Source organism: Anopheles nili, chromosome 2 (genome assembly GCF_943737925.1).
Source record: "Anopheles nili chromosome 2, idAnoNiliSN_F5_01, whole genome shotgun sequence".
In the NCBI taxonomy this organism is placed as follows: Eukaryota; Metazoa; Arthropoda; class Insecta; order Diptera; family Culicidae; genus Anopheles; species Anopheles nili.
In genome coordinates this window covers 8,318,262-8,338,326 of record NC_071291.1, presented here as the reverse complement: position 1 = coordinate 8,338,326, position 20,065 = coordinate 8,318,262, and the positions used below count along the sequence as shown (strand labels likewise).

General features: G+C 41.5%; 1 protein-coding gene across 1 annotated transcript in view; it reads right to left on the bottom strand.

Moving 5' to 3' along the window:
- Positions 1-20,065, bottom strand: part of LOC128721853 (furin-like protease 1, isoforms 1/1-X/2) — a 60,891-nt gene that overhangs the window by 13,356 nt on the left and 27,470 nt on the right. Inside the window, exons 2-9 of the mRNA XM_053815652.1 lie at positions 6,193-6,414; positions 5,973-6,101; positions 3,997-4,478; positions 3,716-3,921; positions 3,385-3,571; positions 3,074-3,247; positions 2,826-2,944; positions 581-2,119 (exon numbers count right to left, since the gene is read on the bottom strand). Coding sequence (XP_053671627.1) covers positions 581-2,119; positions 2,826-2,944; positions 3,074-3,247; positions 3,385-3,571; positions 3,716-3,921; positions 3,997-4,478; positions 5,973-6,101; positions 6,193-6,414 — 3,058 coding nt within the window. The remainder of the gene's footprint in view (positions 1-580; positions 2,120-2,825; positions 2,945-3,073; positions 3,248-3,384; positions 3,572-3,715; positions 3,922-3,996; positions 4,479-5,972; positions 6,102-6,192; positions 6,415-20,065) is intronic.

Sequence of the window (20,065 nt, the reverse complement as noted above, 5' to 3'; positions counted from 1 at the left end):
CGAGAGCCACGCAAATTGGAATCCATTATTTATCAGGCGCGAGTCAAGTCGGGAGGCGGGATATGAGGTGTTTATAAATGATAAGAAGAGATTGTCATTGTGGGAATTTGCTGGACGAAAATTTTTGCGCAGAGTTAGGAGTTCATTTTACACCTCACCATAATAACACTCCATCGATAATGCTCATTTAATGAGACCTCTTAAAACCGCGAATAAACACTCGAGACGGCGTTCAAATTCATATAACTATTTACGGTTGACGTTCAAAACACGAGAGTTTCAGTTTAAAAAACATAACTTAACTGGTCTCACGAATCTTTCTGTTCCTGCGGAGACGCAAAAGTGTTCCCACATTCACGAAAAATAAGAAAAAAGAAATCAACACAATCTAAGGATATAAAAAACACTCAACGTACATAAAGATTATTGCTAGGGAGCTATCAAGCAAGACACTAGCTATCTTGCATACTACAACAGAAAAAAAAATGGCGAAGTTTACGATCACAAGCAAACAAAAATTTCACATAAAGTGTAAGCATTAAAAAAAGGAAAACGGATTATCAGGGTGGAAGATATGTACCCTTTCCGTGCTTCTGGTCGTTGGAAGACGATATAAAGGAGCTCTGCGTTCGACTGTAGTACGGCGAGGAAACGTACGACGGCGGAATCGGTTGTAAGCTGGACGAAATTTTACGCGGTATCGCATCGATGATGTCAGAGTCGGGGAAAAAGATTTTTGCATTGGCACGAGAGGGTTTCCCAAGTGACGAGGTAGACCCCGAGAGCGTTGATGTGGCGGCGCCACCAATGCTATGCATATTTCCCGTAGGAGCCGATAGTTTAGATCCGGATGGTATTTCCAATTTGCCACCGGTTTGCAACTGGAAATTACTGTGGCCTCCGGTGGGATCGGATCCAACTGGGGAGCTGAGCTTCACGGCCGGAGGAGCTGGAACAGCCTGGCCCGATGTACCGGGCAGAAGGGACAGATGCAGGTCGTGCTCATCCCGTATGGAAGAGTAGGGCTGCAGCTCCGGGTAGAACTGCTGTATTTTGTCGTACTGCTGAAAGACCTTCGGTATGCGTGCGTTACCGGATGACGCGGCCGGATAGCGGTCGGTGTATGTTGGGCTTGCGGTTACTGTGGCACCCCCGAGCGAAAGGGTTAATGCGCCTCCTGCAACCCCACCGGGTGATGTTGGCGTGTTGCCGCCACTCGTCGTCGAACCCTGTAGAGTGATCGAGGAAGATGACAGCGTTGTTGATGGGCCGCTGCCACCGGCAGCCGTTGTTGCGGTGGTGGTTGTGGTTTTACGACCCGTGCTTCCGGACGACGATGTTGACGAGGAAGACGGGGCTGACGATGATGATGAGGATGAGGCTGGTGAAGATGATTTCGAGGGCGATTGGAAACCGTTCTGCTTGACCTGCTTTGGAGCTTTGATTGCGATCTGCTTATCCTGAATGTTCGAGGACGCCGCGTGGTACTTGTCTCCCTTGCCGTAATTAATGGTTTGCAACGGTGGCGGTGGTTTCTGTTTCGAGGAAGGAATTTTTCGACCACCACCATTACCACCGGAACTTGTACCGCCGTAATTGCTGAGGTACACGTTTGCCGTAGTTTGCTGGTTGCCTACTGACGACAGCACCGGTCGAGCGGTTGTGGTTTTCGATAGGTTCTTGTTTCCTTTATTTTTGTTGTTTTTTCCTTTATTACCACGATTATTGTTGCCGTTGCCGCCGCTACTACTGGTGCCTGTGTTGTAGGCCGGAGTCATTCCGTACTGAACGGAAACCGTGGAGCCCGTCTGATGATACTGGGTCTGATACTGCAGCTGTTGCTGCTTGCGGTTTGGTTTAGAGGCACCCGAGACGGACGATGATGAAGCTGAGGACACGCCTGTCACCACGCTCGAGGAAGACGCGGACGACGACGAGGAGTAGTAATTCTTTGATCCTCCACTGACCACGTAGCTGTTGAAGCCGGTTGCTGGCAGGATTGGAGGCAGGGCCGGTGCCGGCGTTGAGAATGATCTCGACACATTCGGTGGATCGTTCGGATTCGGCGGAATGCTCGTGCCGTACAACACCAACGACCAGCCACGTATCATCGAATATCCTGATACGGATGGATATAGTTGAGGTGCACGAAGCGTCCCGAGTAAGCAGCGTGCGAAGAAATTGAATCGATATCGGTAAAGGACAGAACAGCATTACGGATATGCGTACGTGCGAGATCCCGGTGTTAGTTTTAATTAAAACCGATCCAATACTCATTACCAACCGGTAGCGTTGCAATTGGACGCACGTTTGACGCGGTAGAATGCATACGCCTTCATTTGCGATATTCATGCAATTCACAAACATCAATAGAACGTACGCGAGTGGCGAGCAATTGGTATGCTATGATATGATTAATGACTGATTGCGATAAATTAATCGCTACGCTTTGGGAAACGCTTCGATATACTGAGGATGGCAAAGACAGTGTCAAACGAAGCATCTACCAAATCCAAATCACGTTATTGCACGTACAAATATTCCATGTTGCTACTCATATTGAATTGAGTGCTCTATAAGGTACTATCATGTTTCGTTAGAACTGCAAAACATGCTGCAGATAAATTTTGCAAATTCTTTGAGACACAATAAAAAGAATACTACCCTTGCTGCGCGATGCACACTATTAGTTTTTAGGTTTCTTTACATATTGCGAAAACACCCTGCTGGGGTCTATTATTAATCACAGAGAAATGGAACGACCCCCGGAGGGTTCTACGATGATTTTCAGTGGACTGACAGTGTGTTCCATCTACCAAACTCACCTAACAAACGTCCTTCATTGTGGATCTCCAGCTGCCAGGTTCCGTGGGGTGCTTCACCCCAAGTGTGCACTGACATGAACGGCCACTGATTGAACCCGGACCGCGACAAATCGTGGGATCTAATGATTTCAACGGGCGCACACCAGCGGGACAGGTCCGGACCGGAAAAGAATGAAAAAAAGATGAAAGTCAAACAGAACGGACGCGTTGGTCGCGAATGCCACATCGCCAGTTTGACCCGTCCTTACCGATTCGTTAGCAGCGTGACCCGGGTTCCGGATGGCGAGGTTAGAAAGATTTTAATGTCCCCGCGGCGTTGCGAGGTAAGGGTGATTTTCGCCTGTACGTGTTCGAGATAGTTCACGCCCATGCAGTGCTCCACGATCAGCTGCAGGCTGACTTTGGTACGGGGAGGTATTTGTCTGTACGGGATGAATCAAAAAATAAAATAAAAAAGAGAACGCAGCGTGTTCAGGCACGTGGCCACACACAAGCACCGGAGCAACACATGGCTGCCGATAGGGTACGTTGGAATCAGCTAATGGTGGAGTTGTCTTACTTGTCCAGATGGCGGGCGTTGATTTCGCAGACCTGCTGCTCCGGGACGGTTTTCCATGCGCGAGCCAACCGAACCATGGCGGCAGCATCCATTAGGCCGTACCCGAACGAATGTGACACCCGTCGCCCGACGCCGTTAACGGACCAGTTCTGATCGATTAGGTTGCCGGGTTTAGCCGTTCTGACGACTGCAACGAAATATGGAGGAAGAAAAAACGGATTGGAAAGGTCGCGCTATGCTGGTTTCGGAATGATGAAGAACCATCCCAGTGCGTAAATTTACTTCTAGCTGAAATGCTATCGTACGACAGTGTGACTGGTGCGTGACTTACCGATATGCTGTAGATCACGCCAAGTGAGATTACGGTTGGCCTCGAGGACGAGGGCCGCAATACCGGCTGCCAGAGGAGCCGAAGCTGAGGTACCCGTATGGGACGTAGTGCAGGTGTGGTGAAGATCCGTTGTGATCACCTGCTTTTCGTTAGTGTTCCCGCTGCTGTATGTGGTGGCTAACGTTGAGCTGCACATTTCCGAGAACCTACGATAAAAGGGAGGCATTTTCAATTTTCCAATGCCACACTCGTGTGCGGTACGAATAAATCCAACTACTCACCAAGGCACCTGACCCTCCTGCGAGGTGGACGAAATCGAAAGCGTCCAAATGGAGTTGGTATAGCCATCACAGTTGCAGTTGTCGTGCTCGCGGCCACCGTTTCCCGAGGCCCAGATAAAAATTGACCCCTTGCCGCCGCGCCCGTTGCGGACGCCCTCGATAAAGGCGCGCGTTGCCAGCTCACCTGGACCATCCACCGTTTTACCGTCGTCGTCCGGACCCCAGGACGCGCTGTAGATATCGATGTGCTGCGAGTTGTGACCCAGTGAGCGTGCTTCCACGATGTCGGTCACATCTCCATCCAGCATGCGCACTCCACCAACCTTTGCTCCGTAAGCGATTCCGACGGCGCACTTTGAATTGTTTGCCGTGGCCGCTACTTCACCGGCACACCGCGTTCCGTGGCGGTTCGAATCGGTCAGATCGTAGTGAGGCATCGGATCATTATCCGAGCTATTTACATCGTACGAAGCGTACGGATCCTGCACGAAAATGACAAGCATTAGTTTGTATGTTTAAATTCATTTGTAATTAAAAAGGTGTCGTTGTTGATAAGCTTTAAGTTTTAATCGTTATATGTCTGATATTATCATTTCATTATCTGATTACCGTTCAACGAATAACACTTGTGGTATGAAAATCCTCCAAGCTAATAGCAAATAGAGAACTTATTGCGGAACTCGTTAGTCCGGTCCGTTTACATTAAAGTGTGTGGAGCTGGATGTTAAAACAACAATAACCATAATAAATGGTATTTTGAAAACACGGTATCATGTTTTGTACGCATTTTTTGCAAGTTTCAACGAAGTTGTTTGCTGTACTAGGCCATTATTTGCACTGGTTTCGTTACAAATTTGCTTTGCTTTATCGACCGTAAAATGTAACAGAAAGAAAAGAAAAAAGTTATCGTCTCCATCCATTCGGGAAATTGCGCAAACCACGTTCATCATGGTGAACATGTTGATAGAGAAATATTTTTGTATAAACCCGTTCAGCATATTTTATCATTGAATTTCACCAATTCAGTTGCAATTCTTATAGGGATAATTTTAACATAAAACAAGTAAAATTTTTTTTTATCTGCTTCAATTGGAACCATTTTATTGCACTGATTCCGAATTTTTAATCCCAAAAGCTTTATGATTTTGCAACACCCTCACGAGTGTTTGCACCACCGGTAAAACAAGCTCACTTGCAGGAAAGTTCATTTGACAATAGGCCTGCAGTGGAAGCCAAGATCAGTATAAATATTCATGCGCACGAAAACAAATCAACCACACTACATTACCAGAATACTCAGGCGAGCACATGCACACCGTGTTGAAGTTCTATTCAAACAGGAACGTTTGCCTAATAAAAAGGTGTATGCTGAAGAACATGCACGCTCTCTACATAACCTCCCCGCCGGATTCCACGGGAGGTGAGTGCAATTAAAAATTCTGCGCACGACAGCTTACATCGTTTCAGCTAGGGGTAGCTACATCGGAAGAGCTGAAAAGCAGACTTATTTTTCTGACCTGCCAAAGCCTGCATGTAGAAGCAGGTCACTGCACATGAACGTCACCCACCCGCAGGATGGCGCTCCAGGAAAATTTGTTTGCCCTCCCAAGGGGTGGAAGTGGAATAAGTGTAACGTGCTAGCACGAAAACCTCGCCAAAACGGATTGCCATCCTGGGATGGAATGTCAGCTAGACCGCTGGTTCCAAAAATTCCCACCACACTAGTTGTACTAACGCCTCGGAAAATGAAGAATGAACGCTAGTTAAACTTTTTTCCACCACACGATGACAGGTGGCAATTTTTACACTCTGTTAAATCCCTGATGTGTCGGTACCGCGTAGCGTGGATTCAGAACTAAATAAGTAAGCTTAGTATTTTTGTGCACAGGGTATGATGAAATGGGTTTGACGGATAAGATGTACGATAATTGTAATTATCCTTAATGCGCATTTGCCCCTACAACAACGTCACTTACATAATTATGCTCTAAATCGGGGTGATCTAATTCCAATCCATCATCCAGAATCGTTACCACCACGCCTTTGCCCGTCACGCCTTCCTTCCATGCGGGAATCACATTCATATCCAGCCCGTTGCCGCGATTCTGTAACAGTGAAATAAGAGTAAAGATCATCATTTCACATTCTTTCAAGGGAAAACGGCACCGTTCAAATGAGCCGTATCTCGGCACTTACCAAGTACCACATTTCGGGCCATTTCGGATCATTCAGCTGAATGGGAAGTTGGTACGGCTTCGATAGTGGCCGAAAGTCTCGCTTCTGACGTGATTTTGCTCGCTGTTGCTGCGCCCATCGGACACGCCAGTCCGAATCTAGTCTCAACTGATGCGGCTTGGAAGGACTCAACGATCGCTTGTGTAAGCGACTGTGCTCAAAGTGATAGTATTCATGAAAAATCTGTTAAGAAAAAAAGTGTAAGCAAATTCATAAGTATTATTAATATAATTGACAACGTATAACAAATTAAACGATTCATTATCGATTTCATTGACGAACTATTTAAATTTTACAGAAATGCAAAAAAGGATCAACAACTTTAAATATTTCCTCATTTCAACTTAACGTGGATATAGTAGAGTTTTTTTTCACAGCAAATTTTGTTTGTTCAGTCTGTGTCCTGTCCGAAAATTCATTTTCTCATTCTTATAATGTTATGGGGGGTCAGCATGTTTTTACATTTTCGTTGTTTCATTTTCGATCGCGCGTACGTGATGCTTGCGGATGTTGTGGATTAGGAAAAACAAACAATTCGAGAGAAGGGATGTTTAAAACTCTGGTTTCTCCCTAAGGCTATGGTTGATGCCATTTTTATTAATGAGTTCGGAAATGGTGCAGTTTTGGAATTAATTTTTGTAATTGGAAAAGCTTGCTCATTGCCACACCATCCGGTTCGGTGTACACCGAAGGAATACAAATTGATTAGAACACCTGAGATGTTTAAAATCAAAGCAGCGGTTATAGTAAAATGAAAAATATAGCTTTTAATCATATTAATTTTAATTTTCCAAATATCATTTTCCTTTATGTAGGTTGCTTGTGCGTACATCGACCATACAAGACCTGTTGTGCTATCGTATCCTGCTGTGGCTGCCACGCAAAATAATTTCTGCATCCTCTTGTTTATGCCTGGTAAGGTAACCTGAAGCATGCTTTCTCTGTTTATGGATCTTGTTCAATGTTTGAACGCTTCGCTTGCAAAGACGTTTGCAATAAATTTAATTTAAGAGCAATGTTTCGAGGACCGGCATCCTCATCCTGGATAAACGGACTATGGATGACCCGTGTCTAGGTAACCGATACTGACACCCTCAACGGTATGCCGATGCGGATGTAGTCGTTGAAGGGAAGGGTGTAGAATATCTGCTTTCCATTCAACCGTAGTTTGTAAGACTATGTGGTGCCTATGGTGGTATGTGCGTGCGATGTCGTCTCCTCAAAACCAGCCATTTCTAGGGAAATAAAAATCGATTCGAACAAGCTGATGTACGAGGGTTTCAATGGGTTTCCAGCCTACTTCACAATAACTTCCACCCGATTGTCGGATTTGAAAAGGTGTTTGTGTATATGTGTATAATGTTTACCGTGCTAACCAGCCTCTCTCGTGAGGGAAACATTTTGCCAGCATTTGGCCGAGAGCTGTTCCTGGAAAAAATCAGAGTTTCTCAATCCTGACATCTGAGATGAGATGAAAGCATTCGTCGTACAAACCCAAACCAAATGAACGAACTGTAAAATGAGCCAAGGTAAACGTGTAGCCGCCTACAAAATGTGCTTTGAATAAACATTATTTTAGAGAGCTTCTGTGTCTCAGCTTTGAACAAATCGTACCACACAAAATATAGGCATTTGTAATAGCAGTAAAAACCCACCTACAAAATAGTAAATAGACTTCGTTTCATTTACGCTTTAAATTTATTTATGTATTGGAATTACAATCTAGAGTATAGGAACGTGATACTGTTGTGAAAAAGAAAAATTGCCAATTATCATAAGAAGCAAGCTTGCTGTCTGAATATTTCTATTTGTTATGTAATAGTTACGGAACTTCATGGGAGATTTAAGTTGAATTACAGTTAAATTTCACTGCAATATTATTAAGGACGCCAAAATCAGAATCCTCGATTGGATTTTATTACCTCTTCATATTCCTAAAACCTTTGTCTAGCAGTACAATCCTTATGGCTAAGTAATGGAGACGCATGGTGACTTTCAGTATTTGTCGACAGCTGCATGCTTGGAAATGTTTGGCTATGTGTTTTTTTGCTACACTAGCACTTTACTATTAGTATTAACGATCTACGATCATTAAATATGTCGTTTATTTTTTTAAACTCGGGTTCTATTGGTGACAGTTTTGAAAAATTGTGCTTGTAACAACAGTGAACACTAAAACTAATTGCTATGGATAGGAACGAAAACTGGCAATTTAAAGATGGTGAAAGTTGTACGTTTCAGTACTACATGTTCTGTGTACACTCTTTACAACGTACCGCTTAAGGAATATGATTGATTGTGTAACCTTCTTGTCACCAACATGTGTATGTCTGCAAAAGGCACACACACATGGATCTATTTTAAATATATCTTAGCTTATTGAAATGTAAGAAGGTTTATAAAGCGATATGTTAGTTAGCGTAACAGAAAATTTGCTAAACAAAAAAAATGTTATGATACTATTACCAGAAAGTGTGAGTCAAAAGCATATTTTTAATGTTAAAACATATATAATACCCAAATTATATTTTTTCATATAGAAACAAGTTTTTCATCAAATTTAAATTGTCATGGGTTGTTGAGATAAAAAAAAAGTTTATGAAATGTCATACTTCCCACTTACAATACTACCATTTAGCAACAATAGAGAGGGCACACTAGTGCTTTAACTGAATTTTCGTAGAAACTTAAACTAAAATAAAAGTATAAAACATCGGATAAAAAAATTAATATGAGATCAAGTATGCTGGGATGCTTTTGACAATTAACATTCGTTCCCATTTGTCCATCGCCTTTGTTTGTACGGATACACAAAGCACAAACAAAATGCGACAGTCATTAATTGCCGCTGTCATGATATATTCATCCTATCCTTAGGCTGCCCATTTCACACGCCTTTCATTTATCATAAAACTGATAAATGATCCTTTGGGATGAAGTGAAGAAAAAGAAAGACAACCGACCCCTAATCCTAATAACCAATGGTCGTTCTTAGAAGGTCAAACTTTTCCAATTAATTAACCACTGCTGACTTGAGAACAGTACCGGTTCTATTAGTTCCATTTTATAGGCAGAGACGTGTTTGAATCTCCAACAAAGTTCCGTCTCTATCGTTTTGCTTTGGATACCCGTAGGGTTTTGTTACTGCTTTTATACGTTGATATTACCCTAAAATGAAAATTTTAATAATCCCTGTTATGATCCAGCTTTTAAACTTATTTAAAAAATGGCATCTCTCGCGCCAATCTGATCACAGTGTAGCTTATTAGCGAACTTTTGAAAGAAACCCTTACTTTGAGGGCAAACTGATCAAACAAAAAATAATTTGTCGCTAATATTATATTGATCGTTAAAACTCCGGTGAAAAAATAGATTAAAAAAGGTGCCTTGAGAGCATCTTCAAATAATGAAGACAAGCTAAACGACTTCCTTCCTTACATAAATTGAATACCATAGAGCCTTTCAAAAGTGTATTTAACAACTAAATAAATCAACCCTTTTAGAAAGAATATAGGTTAATTTATGAACAACAGTATTGTTTTAGGTAAGATTAAATAAGAAAATAGAAAAAAAAGATTGTTATCACTGTTCATTTTTTTTTAAAGTGACTTGAGATGCCAGGGATCGTTCAAACATATGAGTGTACAGTATATTCCGATTGCCATTGGTGACCTTTCTGCTGGCATTGAAACAGCATCGGAAAGAAAGAAAGAAACAAATGATTAAGCATAGAACGTATTTTTGGCGAAGCAAACCGATGCAATCATTTTTTTACTCATTTTATATATTCTACGTGGCTTTTTGGTAAGCCTGGATAATGCAGCAAAACGGAAAAAAAATAAGTAAATGAAATTACAGTTCACTGACCGCTTGACCACCCAGGGTGCTACTCATTTCGCATGATTCTAAGCCCCATTCGAAGCTCGTGAAATGGGCAGCCCACCACCGGATAGACTAGCAACAATCCGGGATGTCCGTAATGAAGCAGACCAAACGAGAGGAAAGCTTCTCATTGCAGACCGCGCAGACAGTGGCGCAAAATGGGAATTCAAAAAATATAAAATAAAATAATGACACGATAACATTTTTTGGCAAACGATACTGGGAACGCGACAGAAAGAGACTGAGTAGTAGGGGTACGACTGCGTCTTGGCACCAGTCTGCTGCTAGGTCCGCCGAAAGCTTTTTGTCTGATAAAGCAATCTCGACGACGGTGGTGGTATGAGCAGTTTCTCTTGAGCGAGTAATTCCTCCGGGTGATTCGGGTCACTATTTGAGAGCCTTGGGAATGGGAATTTGGGCAAGATATTCCATCAAGTACGGTGTTATCTACTTTGCGAGCGGTTGCAAAATAATGCAGGCAAATGCATGCTACGGTCCGTTTTGTTGCTTTTATTTCTTGTGTTAACTAACTACCCGGAAACGATGGAAGTGACAGCTCCGGTCAGTGACTTCTTTTAGTGGGGCAAGAAGAGATTCTGGAAGACCAGGAGAACTCAAATATGGCGTCTGCAGTCAAAAGAAGCCCTTTTGCATTTTTCTTTATCTAGTTTTTCCATGCGAGGCTTGAAAATGAAAGCATTCTCAGCCGCCAACCACAGCGAAAAGACATTAAGGTTAAAACCCTATTCTCTGTAGAAAAAAAAAATGAAACTGCTTCCCGATACAATGGGTATGCCTTCGAGCGAAGATATGCCGCCAAGTGAGGGTAGTAAATTTTACACTCAGTCTTTACCAGCCTGTTTCTGCATCGAGAGTACGAATGTGTTTATGGCATTCTTTCGGGCGTTTATGTTTCACGAAGTGTAACGCTACAGACTGCTGCCAGAGGAGAACGATGGTACGCTTTAAGACAATTCGCCGCATCGAAAGTTATGCCAGCAGGAACAAACGAACAGACAAGCGCAAGGGAAGCAGCAACAGCACGTTGCAGATATGCATGGTTTAGTAGATATAGAGGGTATATGCTTTTGAAAGATCCTTGCTTGGATACTCGAGAGCATGATGCAGCGAAAAGGTTTTATTTTAATCTCCGTTCCCTACAGCCACACAGGATATAAACATTGTTCAGTTCAACTGCAGTGATTCCGCAATAAGTCACAGATAAAACGATAAAACTGTCTGCTTGGCTCGCATGCAGTTTGCTTCACTTCAGCAAAGACAGTAGGCGACAATAAAAGAAAAATTGAGTTTTTAATTTTATCCTTGCAACCCGAACCCACAAGATTTTACTAGTGGGTTCTTTTGAATTTTGTTCGAACATTTTTACCATATTAAACGCTATGGCTTTGAAAAGGTTCATATTCATATTTGTTCGATTGCTGGAAGAATTTAAGAAAAACTTCCACCAATATAGTTTGAATCCATGTTTTGTACGCTTAGTTTCATTTATATATTATACTAAAGATTATACGTCAGTACTATATAACGGTGTGAATGTTGCTTTACCATTAGAATGAGTCAAAAATCGCAACGCCAAAAAGAGCAAAAATGAAACCTAAAAAATCAATACTTTTGCCGTGTACCGGGCATCAGTATGGGACAAGATGCAGTTGGAACCGATCGGAATGGAGTTCAAGCAGGTCTACTAAACCGACGCCTATGAATAATATATGTTTTTGTCTATAGCCTTCTGGACCGGTTAGTAGGGAAGCATTTATACACCTTTAATATTCTCTTGCTTCTTAAGTGATTTATATACTTTAAATCTTTCAAACAAAAGCATATACAGATGCTTAAGCATATATCGTATATGAAATAATATATCATACGCAAAAGCTGCTTGCCGGCTATCAAGGCGAATGGAAAACGTCGCCTTGAGAGCTGATGTACATTAGGTCAACGTCAATTGAATCTTGATTGATCGGTATCAATCAGTTGTCAATTTCAGGAGCCATCTTTGAAAAAACCACAATTTCCATCCGTAGAACGCTCTCCCCTCAGTCTCAACTCGGTTCAAGCGTACATTTCACACCGTTCGTCATTTTGATGGTGATAGTGAAAAAACAAAGGGATTACTACCTTCCAAGATGCTGAGTGGTTTGCAGGTTAGCCTATTTAAAGCTTTTGTCGAGGAAAAGGGTAAGCCGAATGAAATTCCTCTTGCCAGTGCTGTCTATCGAAACAATCCAGGGCATAAGGTGACAGGCAGGTGCCATCAAGATACAGGAATTTTGCAACCGAAACTCCCAAAACCTGCCGTTTGCAGATCAAGTTTGGCTATCAAGCATAAAGGTTTTATCCCTTAAAAGCTAGAGTTAGCTCTAGCAGCGCTGATACAATAAACAAACCGAGTTAAAGGAGCTACGACGAAGATGAACCGTGACCACGCACTTTGCCCAGTAGCATCATTTACGTATCTTTCCATCGGGCAACAATGGAAATGAAAACTAAGGGTGTTTTGAACAAAAAGATGGAGCGATAGTCTCATGGGGAAACTTTGAAGAGAGTGACAGGTGCCGTTTTTGTACCAACTAAGACCACATTTTTCTCTGATCGTTGGTTCTGCCATCGCGATGCATCGTTGGTTGATAAGATTAAAGAAGTCACAAAAACTTTATTTTTAAAGCTTTATTCATGTATTCGCGATGGATTTTGTTACAGAATTAAAGTTACATAAGGTTGTCAAAGTGGAAAAGTTTTATGTCGACAATTTATGATCAAATAATTATTGAATTACCATAAGTTATCAAAACATAATGCATCTATAAATAGTTAAATATTTTTATGTTTGATTTAAGATAGTTAGTTTCACGTCAAATCAAATCACCTTTAAATATATCTTTTTTTGTAATAATTAGTAACACGTCCTTCGTATCTCTCAGCATTCTTTAACACTCTCAACAGTATTGTACGGGATAGTAGAATACAAATTAAACGCCCATCCGAGAGCATAGAAAAAAGAGCAAAAAATGCATATATTAGCCAATGTTGCATGGACGTCATTCCCTTCGAAAGATTCATTCTCAACGAAAAATAAAAAAATATATTAAAAAGCAGCATTTAGTTTGTGAGTCATTCGTGTGTTTTTGTGCACTTCGCAAGTTACCATGGCAGTCAGAGCGCGATGCAGCAAGCAAGTTGCAGAAAACTCACATATAAAGAAAAAAAAACCATTGATTTTACTTCTGAACCGGGCAGTTGCAACGGTGTGAAATAAAAACGACGCAGAATTTTCCGAGGACACATCAAGTGGATCTCGCATGCCGGATGCGCTTCACGTTTTTACCTTAATTTAACACAAACGAGGGATGGAAAAAGCTTGGACCAAATTCAATTTTCGCTCTTCGTCGCATGGCAAATGGGCGCATTCAGCGCCACCATGTAATTCATCAACTCCCGGATACATCATCCACAGAACAAATGTTTGCTTTTAGAGATAACGGTCGACGCATTTGTTGCTTTATTAAAGGTACAATAGTACATAAAATCAGCTGCACTCCCATTCTACCGACTACCGAGATTTGTAACGTATTTGAATGCGTAAAGTGGCTCCTTGAAATGAGCTAAAAATGAATGGAAGATGAGTGCTTCATTTCTATTACAAATTCCGGTACTTTTCTTCACAATGATCACGAAAAGCCATTCATTTGAATGCTAAAGATAATAAGCAAATATAATCAAAGTGTGTTTAAATTTGAGGAAATATTCAAACCCTGAAAAAACGATGGATAAGAATTAAAAAAAATGTAACCCCATAAAACCTACCCATTTCAATGTTCAAAAAGTTTTCTACAGATAGCGAGAAGTAACCAAGAACACACGCGCACATTTTTTGCGCGTCACACAAACACACTCGATGCAGGCCACGCGGGATGGCGTTGGGATTGAAGAGCGCAGTGGTACGAGATATTTATGATGGGAATATATTCCGCTGGTTGGCAATATTTTTTCCGACATCCCATTTCCAGCGCGTAATAGTGACTTGCAATGGCGAAAAATGTGCCAAGCAGCAAATAATGCCATCATCTAGTGCTTTCATAGCCATCACTAACGCTACGCTCCATAACCAACGACCACTAGCTAGGGAAGAAGGTGGCTGCGGTAAATATGCTGCCACAGTGTAAGAAATTATGAGAAGGATCCATCATTTATGATACCGGGACGGTGGTGTCCCGAAAAGACATCGATGAGACGTGCCGGATTGGTTGTGGGACTGAGCTGCACTGCTGGGCGATGGAAAATTATTCACTGTAAATTGGATCGTTTGTCGCCTTCGCCTTGTCGTATGTAGGTCAACTCGTAATAAAGATGATGAGGTAAGATTTTATATAAATGAATTCGAATCAAAATGAATTTTACTGACTGAGCCAAGATTGAAAGCTGATTGGTATTATTCGTTCTATCCACATGGGTTTGATATTGTCAGGTTAGATTAAATCGCACTCTAAATTGGAACAGATTTAAAACTAATCCCTATCACAAGCAGATGAGTATGCACAAAATGTATGTATGGATGCCATGTCTCATAATGACACATCTACACTGCCACCCCTTGGCTTGTTCCGGAATAACATAATAAATCAGATCAATGTGATGATTACGAGCCAATGAAGGAAATCCAATCCCGAGCATTCCCATTTCTCACCCGTACTCCTCAGTACTCGATTTTATGACCTATCGTTTCAATTTCATCCACTCCTACACAAGTAGCCACCTTGCCAATTTATAACTAAGCCAACTGCCAAGAACATAGAAAACCGTTGCGACCTCCTGGAGAACGTGTTAGGTTCCATGAAGAGCTCAAACGCACCAGGCGCCTCCATCTTGCGAGGGCCATGGTTGTTGGCTCGATGGGATGATTCCTGCACGTACTGGCCGATTCACGTCGGCGTATGGCAACGAGTTTTTCCTTTCTTTATCGAACGAACTGACACGATTCGTAGGGCAAGAAGAAGATAGAGCGCGGAACAAGTAATGAAATTAACATTTAATCTGTTCCAGGCGGGAGACGAGAGCGACAGATCGTTCGACACCAAGTGGCTGACGTGCACAGCTGGGCTGCCGTTTGCAAGGATACTTGCACTTCTTGGAAGTGAAGGCGATTGAATACAAGCACTACAGATCGTACAGATTCTGCAGACGGTGCGCTGTTGTGCATGTCGACGCCCCGTGTACGACAGTTTTCTCTGTGTACGGGAACGGAACATATCAAACACCGACGAACACAAACCGACAAGTGGATGGAAGCTCAGGACCTCAGCTCCGGAAGGAACCTGGCTTTCTTTAACTAATGCTATCTGTCTCAAGACACAACTCGTTCTTACAGTTCTCCACCAACACGAAGTATGGCAAAACGATTGGGTCAAACATCATTACCGCCCTTCTGAGACGAGCTTAAATTTGAGGGATGTAATTTTCTAGCGGTAGCCGCCATTGACTTCACCACGCAAATAACAGGCGTTAGGTTGGTTTCTCTCTGACTATTTCTAGCAGCTGGTAGCGTGAAAGCATTAAGGATTGACAGACCACGGCGCTGATGAGTAAGGATGAAAGATAGCATGATACGCTTTTGGAGTATTGCGAATTCTCCTGCATTACTATACATCGACCGTTCATGTTGAATAAAAGAAACAAAAAAAGGTTATATGATTTTTATATTTTTACTTCTTAGATAAAACACTTTTTTCATTGAATTCGTTGGTGTACAATTCGGAAAAAACATACTTCAACGAACATTTATGTTGCATAAAAATTTTACTAAAGTTTCAAACTTCAATTGCGTAATAACCCGTGCCTTTTGAATACATGAAAATTTCACTATGCTACTATGTCGTACCATGCGGCATCGATATACAAAAAAAAGAATGTAGCTAAGGGAATCTGATAGAAACATGCAAAAAAGATAGCCGATTAACGACATGGGGAAACGGAACTGGTAGGCAAATTCCAAAAATTTTTGCTCCTGATTCACTTCGTGCTCCGTGCACGGTAGAGGTCCGTGATAGGTAGAAAAATCTCAGACAGTGAAATACCAACGCATGGTTGCTACTGTCTTGCGTGGTTTTGTCTCAATCAGCCTGCATGCCACCAGCAGAACCGATAAAAGAGGAACACGATTTTAATGAAGTGGCGCAACACGGTTGTTACCAGTGAAAGGTGATGATGAAATTAAATTCCCAATCGTAAAGTCATTTTCACACCTTTTCGTTGAAATTTGTATGTTATTTGATAAGCTTAGCAACATTTACGTCATTTTTAGATGATGCGAAAGATTTTTTTTTGAAATTAAGCTTATATAAATGGAAATGCCAGAAACATGTTATAAACTTTAAGTGTGCACAAAAGCTTTAAAATTACTACCATTCAGGTTGGAATAGTTAACACCCCATAGCCCGTTATTATCAGCCTCGAGCGTCTGGATCATCGCTGAACGTGTAATTAATTTTGTGAAGACTACTTACTAACCCATCACCACAGCCCACTAAGCCAGCCATTAGAAGTTGAACTAGACGATAAAGCTACGTAATAACCAAGCCACGAACGTCTTATACCGTGCCGTTAAGGATACCTTCTCCGTTATACATTAGCATCGTTCACTGCGATGGTCGAATGGATAATACGAGCAAATGCTTCAGTGAATAGCTAAAAGCTAAGCAAGGATCAAGCTTTCTGATAGTGAGCGAAAAATCCGCAAAGAATTACGGTGAAGGATATATGCTAACGAATAACTGTTCTGCGTCAGAAGCATTTCAGAACGTGAATGTGCAAAAATATGTAGTTTCTGTGTAGTTACTTTTTTTTCGTTGATAGGATACTATGCATAAAATTTAATGTACTGAAACAATATGATGCTAAATAAATAATTAAACATGTGTTTTGTTTTTGGGCATAATTTTGATTCTTAACACTGACAATTACATTTTCCTATGCGTAGAGTTCTGAAAATTGTATGATTTATCATAACTCAAGAGCAAATAATTATGAACATTTGTGTTGATATAACTTTTGTCGCTTATATAAACACAAATTAACTAATGTAGTGAATTTAATCCTCTAAATATGATAAGTAGTGTAACATTAAAAGACAGTCTGATTACTGTAATATATAAAATATTCTAGCATATTGATTCTGATTAATGCTTGCCCAAATTAATGATTTTATTTGCCAATGTTTATTTCATTTAATACGCATGTAGTTAAATATGTACAATAGGATAATGTACAAATTGCAATATGAATTGTTATCCACAGACAAAATGAAATTGTTTCATTCTTTCACTGCATTTTAATCTAGCAAGTCAAGTGTTTCCATTTTAAATTTTCAAGTGCCCTCTTGACTGTTTATGACATTTGTCCTCCTACTACCAACCACATCACAGGAAAGTCACGATGGAGATAAGCATACGGAACGCTTTCCTGCTCACTGTCGAAACCAACGTTAGAAATGGTTTCAGCGAACCAAACAAATAAGGACCAACGACTTGAGCTTCGCAAAGTAAAGCATAAGTTTATGGTTTTTTTGTTCAAAATTTTCCTAATAACACCCACTGAGGAAATGGGACGTACGAGTTCTGGAATATTACAACTGCTACAAGATTTCACTGAGCTACAGTAGGGCGCAACGTACCTACGGCAGACGAAGGCAAAGGGATCATCTCATTCGCAAGGTCATACGTATCTGCTGCCGTTTGCACAAGTATCCGCCTAAAGTAACTTGAAGCCAGCTATTCGTTTTTTTACCCATGTTAACTGGGTTCTTCACCTTTCGACGCATTTCTTCTCATATACTTTTTTAAAATCAAATTTCATGAATGTGTACATGCGCTCAACACGAATATTAAAAGTCAATGTTAGCGACATTTGATGAGATGATTTAGCTTCGTTTTGACTCAGTTGCTTGCTAGGCGTAAAGAGAGTTTTCGATCCAACTCGTATGAAAAGTATTCAGCATGAACCCGCGGCGTATAACTCATATATTACGTCCATTTTGTTTGCTTTAAATTTGTTAGATTGTAAATGATAACTCAGAAATTAAAAATATTATTAATTATTTGCAAACCAAACGCTTATTATGTGTGAAATGAAGCAGCAAGAAAATATCAATGATACCGATATTTGTTTCGCATTTTGCAAGCGTAAACAGTACAGTATACGCATCGCATCGTACAGCTTCAAATCAAAGCGAATGATTTAAGGTGGGAAAAACAATTCGACAGCCGCTAACCACTGGTGGTCCTGGGCACAGTTTTCCGTTGCAATGCGACATGCTTCCTGCCGTGAATCCCAAGTGCTGCCATGAATCAATTTTAACGACATCCATTACGGAAAATTTATTGCCCAGCTTGATCCTGCGCTCCAATCGGCACGGCGGCATATTGAGGAGTCTCGATAGGAAGCGGCTGGCAGGAAGCAACCGATCGAAGGCAGAGGCTTTGAAGGTAGACACCGTCAGACACCGGGAGCGAGAAAAATGGCGCGAGAGTGTTAGCAAACCTACGAGCTTTGTTTTCCGGTACGTTATCACCTTTTCCTTCCGGCCGCCAGCAGAAATCGAAAAACTCACACAAACCTGCACCGCACGAGATTACCGTTAACCAGCTACGCAACCTGCTGTTGATGCATACATTTCTCGCCGCTTTCAACGTGCAACGCTTTCTTGTGTTTTTAATCTTGTTATTTGAAGCTTTCGTTTTACATGTGGCGTAGTAAGATAAAGCTATTAACGTTTGGTTGTTGCAACAAAGTTAATAATACTGTTAGAAACATTTTCATCACTTTAAAAAAGAATAAAGCATAGATTAATCAAATAACTACATGCCATATCAACATACCTAACCCATATTAGCTTTAAGTTTAGTTTGTTCGAAATGACGATAATTAACATTCAGTATAGCATCATTCTTCTATCATCTATCAACACAATTAATACTAAAATATCGTACATACAGTTTAATCAAAGCAAGCAGAAAACCCTGACAGAAATATTATCATCAATGCATAAATTCTTAAGGGAAAAGCTGCTAAAGCGCCACAAAAATTGCAGCTAGGTATCAGCTTAATAAAGCTTTATCAGCATAATCCATACAGGAACATTGAAATCAATTATATGTTTAAATTTCATACGTCATCCTACGGGCTAAGCTTAGTACATCCGGTGTCAAAATCGGTTTGGAAATGTGTGCCCCCTTTGCATGGTTGTATCACAAGAAGTCACATAATGTTCACACCATCCCGAATTCACATCCGGGCACAGCGCTCTTCACTCTCCACTGTTCTGCCGGCCAGGGTAGTTAATTTCACACCCAACCCAACGCTAAGCCACCGCAAACACCGGCAACGAATGGTGCCACAAATTTACCCTTAATTTGAGATTTATATGTAAATGTGATACCGCAGCTGATGCGTTTTCAAGTGTTTAAATCAATTGTCCCCCGCCATGCATGCTACCGTATGCTCTTCTGCAGATCCTGATAGGGCTGGCAAATCGAGAGTATCCTTCGCTTCTCCTTCAGGATGAAACGGGTTGCATTTTTGCCCATTCCAGTGGCGGCGAACAACTCCGTTGTTTATTCGCACCAAATACGAGAGGGGACGAATGTTTGGACGGCTTACGGTCGTGTGCGTCTCACACGCCGTTCGTAACGATACTCATAACGGGGTCTGATGCACTTATTGCATTCGATTCCCAGCATGCAACAGTCTCCCGGGTATAGGAAACAATCCAAATGAAGGAGCAAAGGAGGCAATGTTCCCTTCTGTGGGAGAAACCGATACTTCCTGTTTCCAGTCCGTTTCCCTGCCCTTTCTATGTCTGCGACCTTTACCACGCTTCGAATGACACGTGTTGATTTATTGCTGAAGGAAATTGGATTATGTTAATTGAGCTGGACTG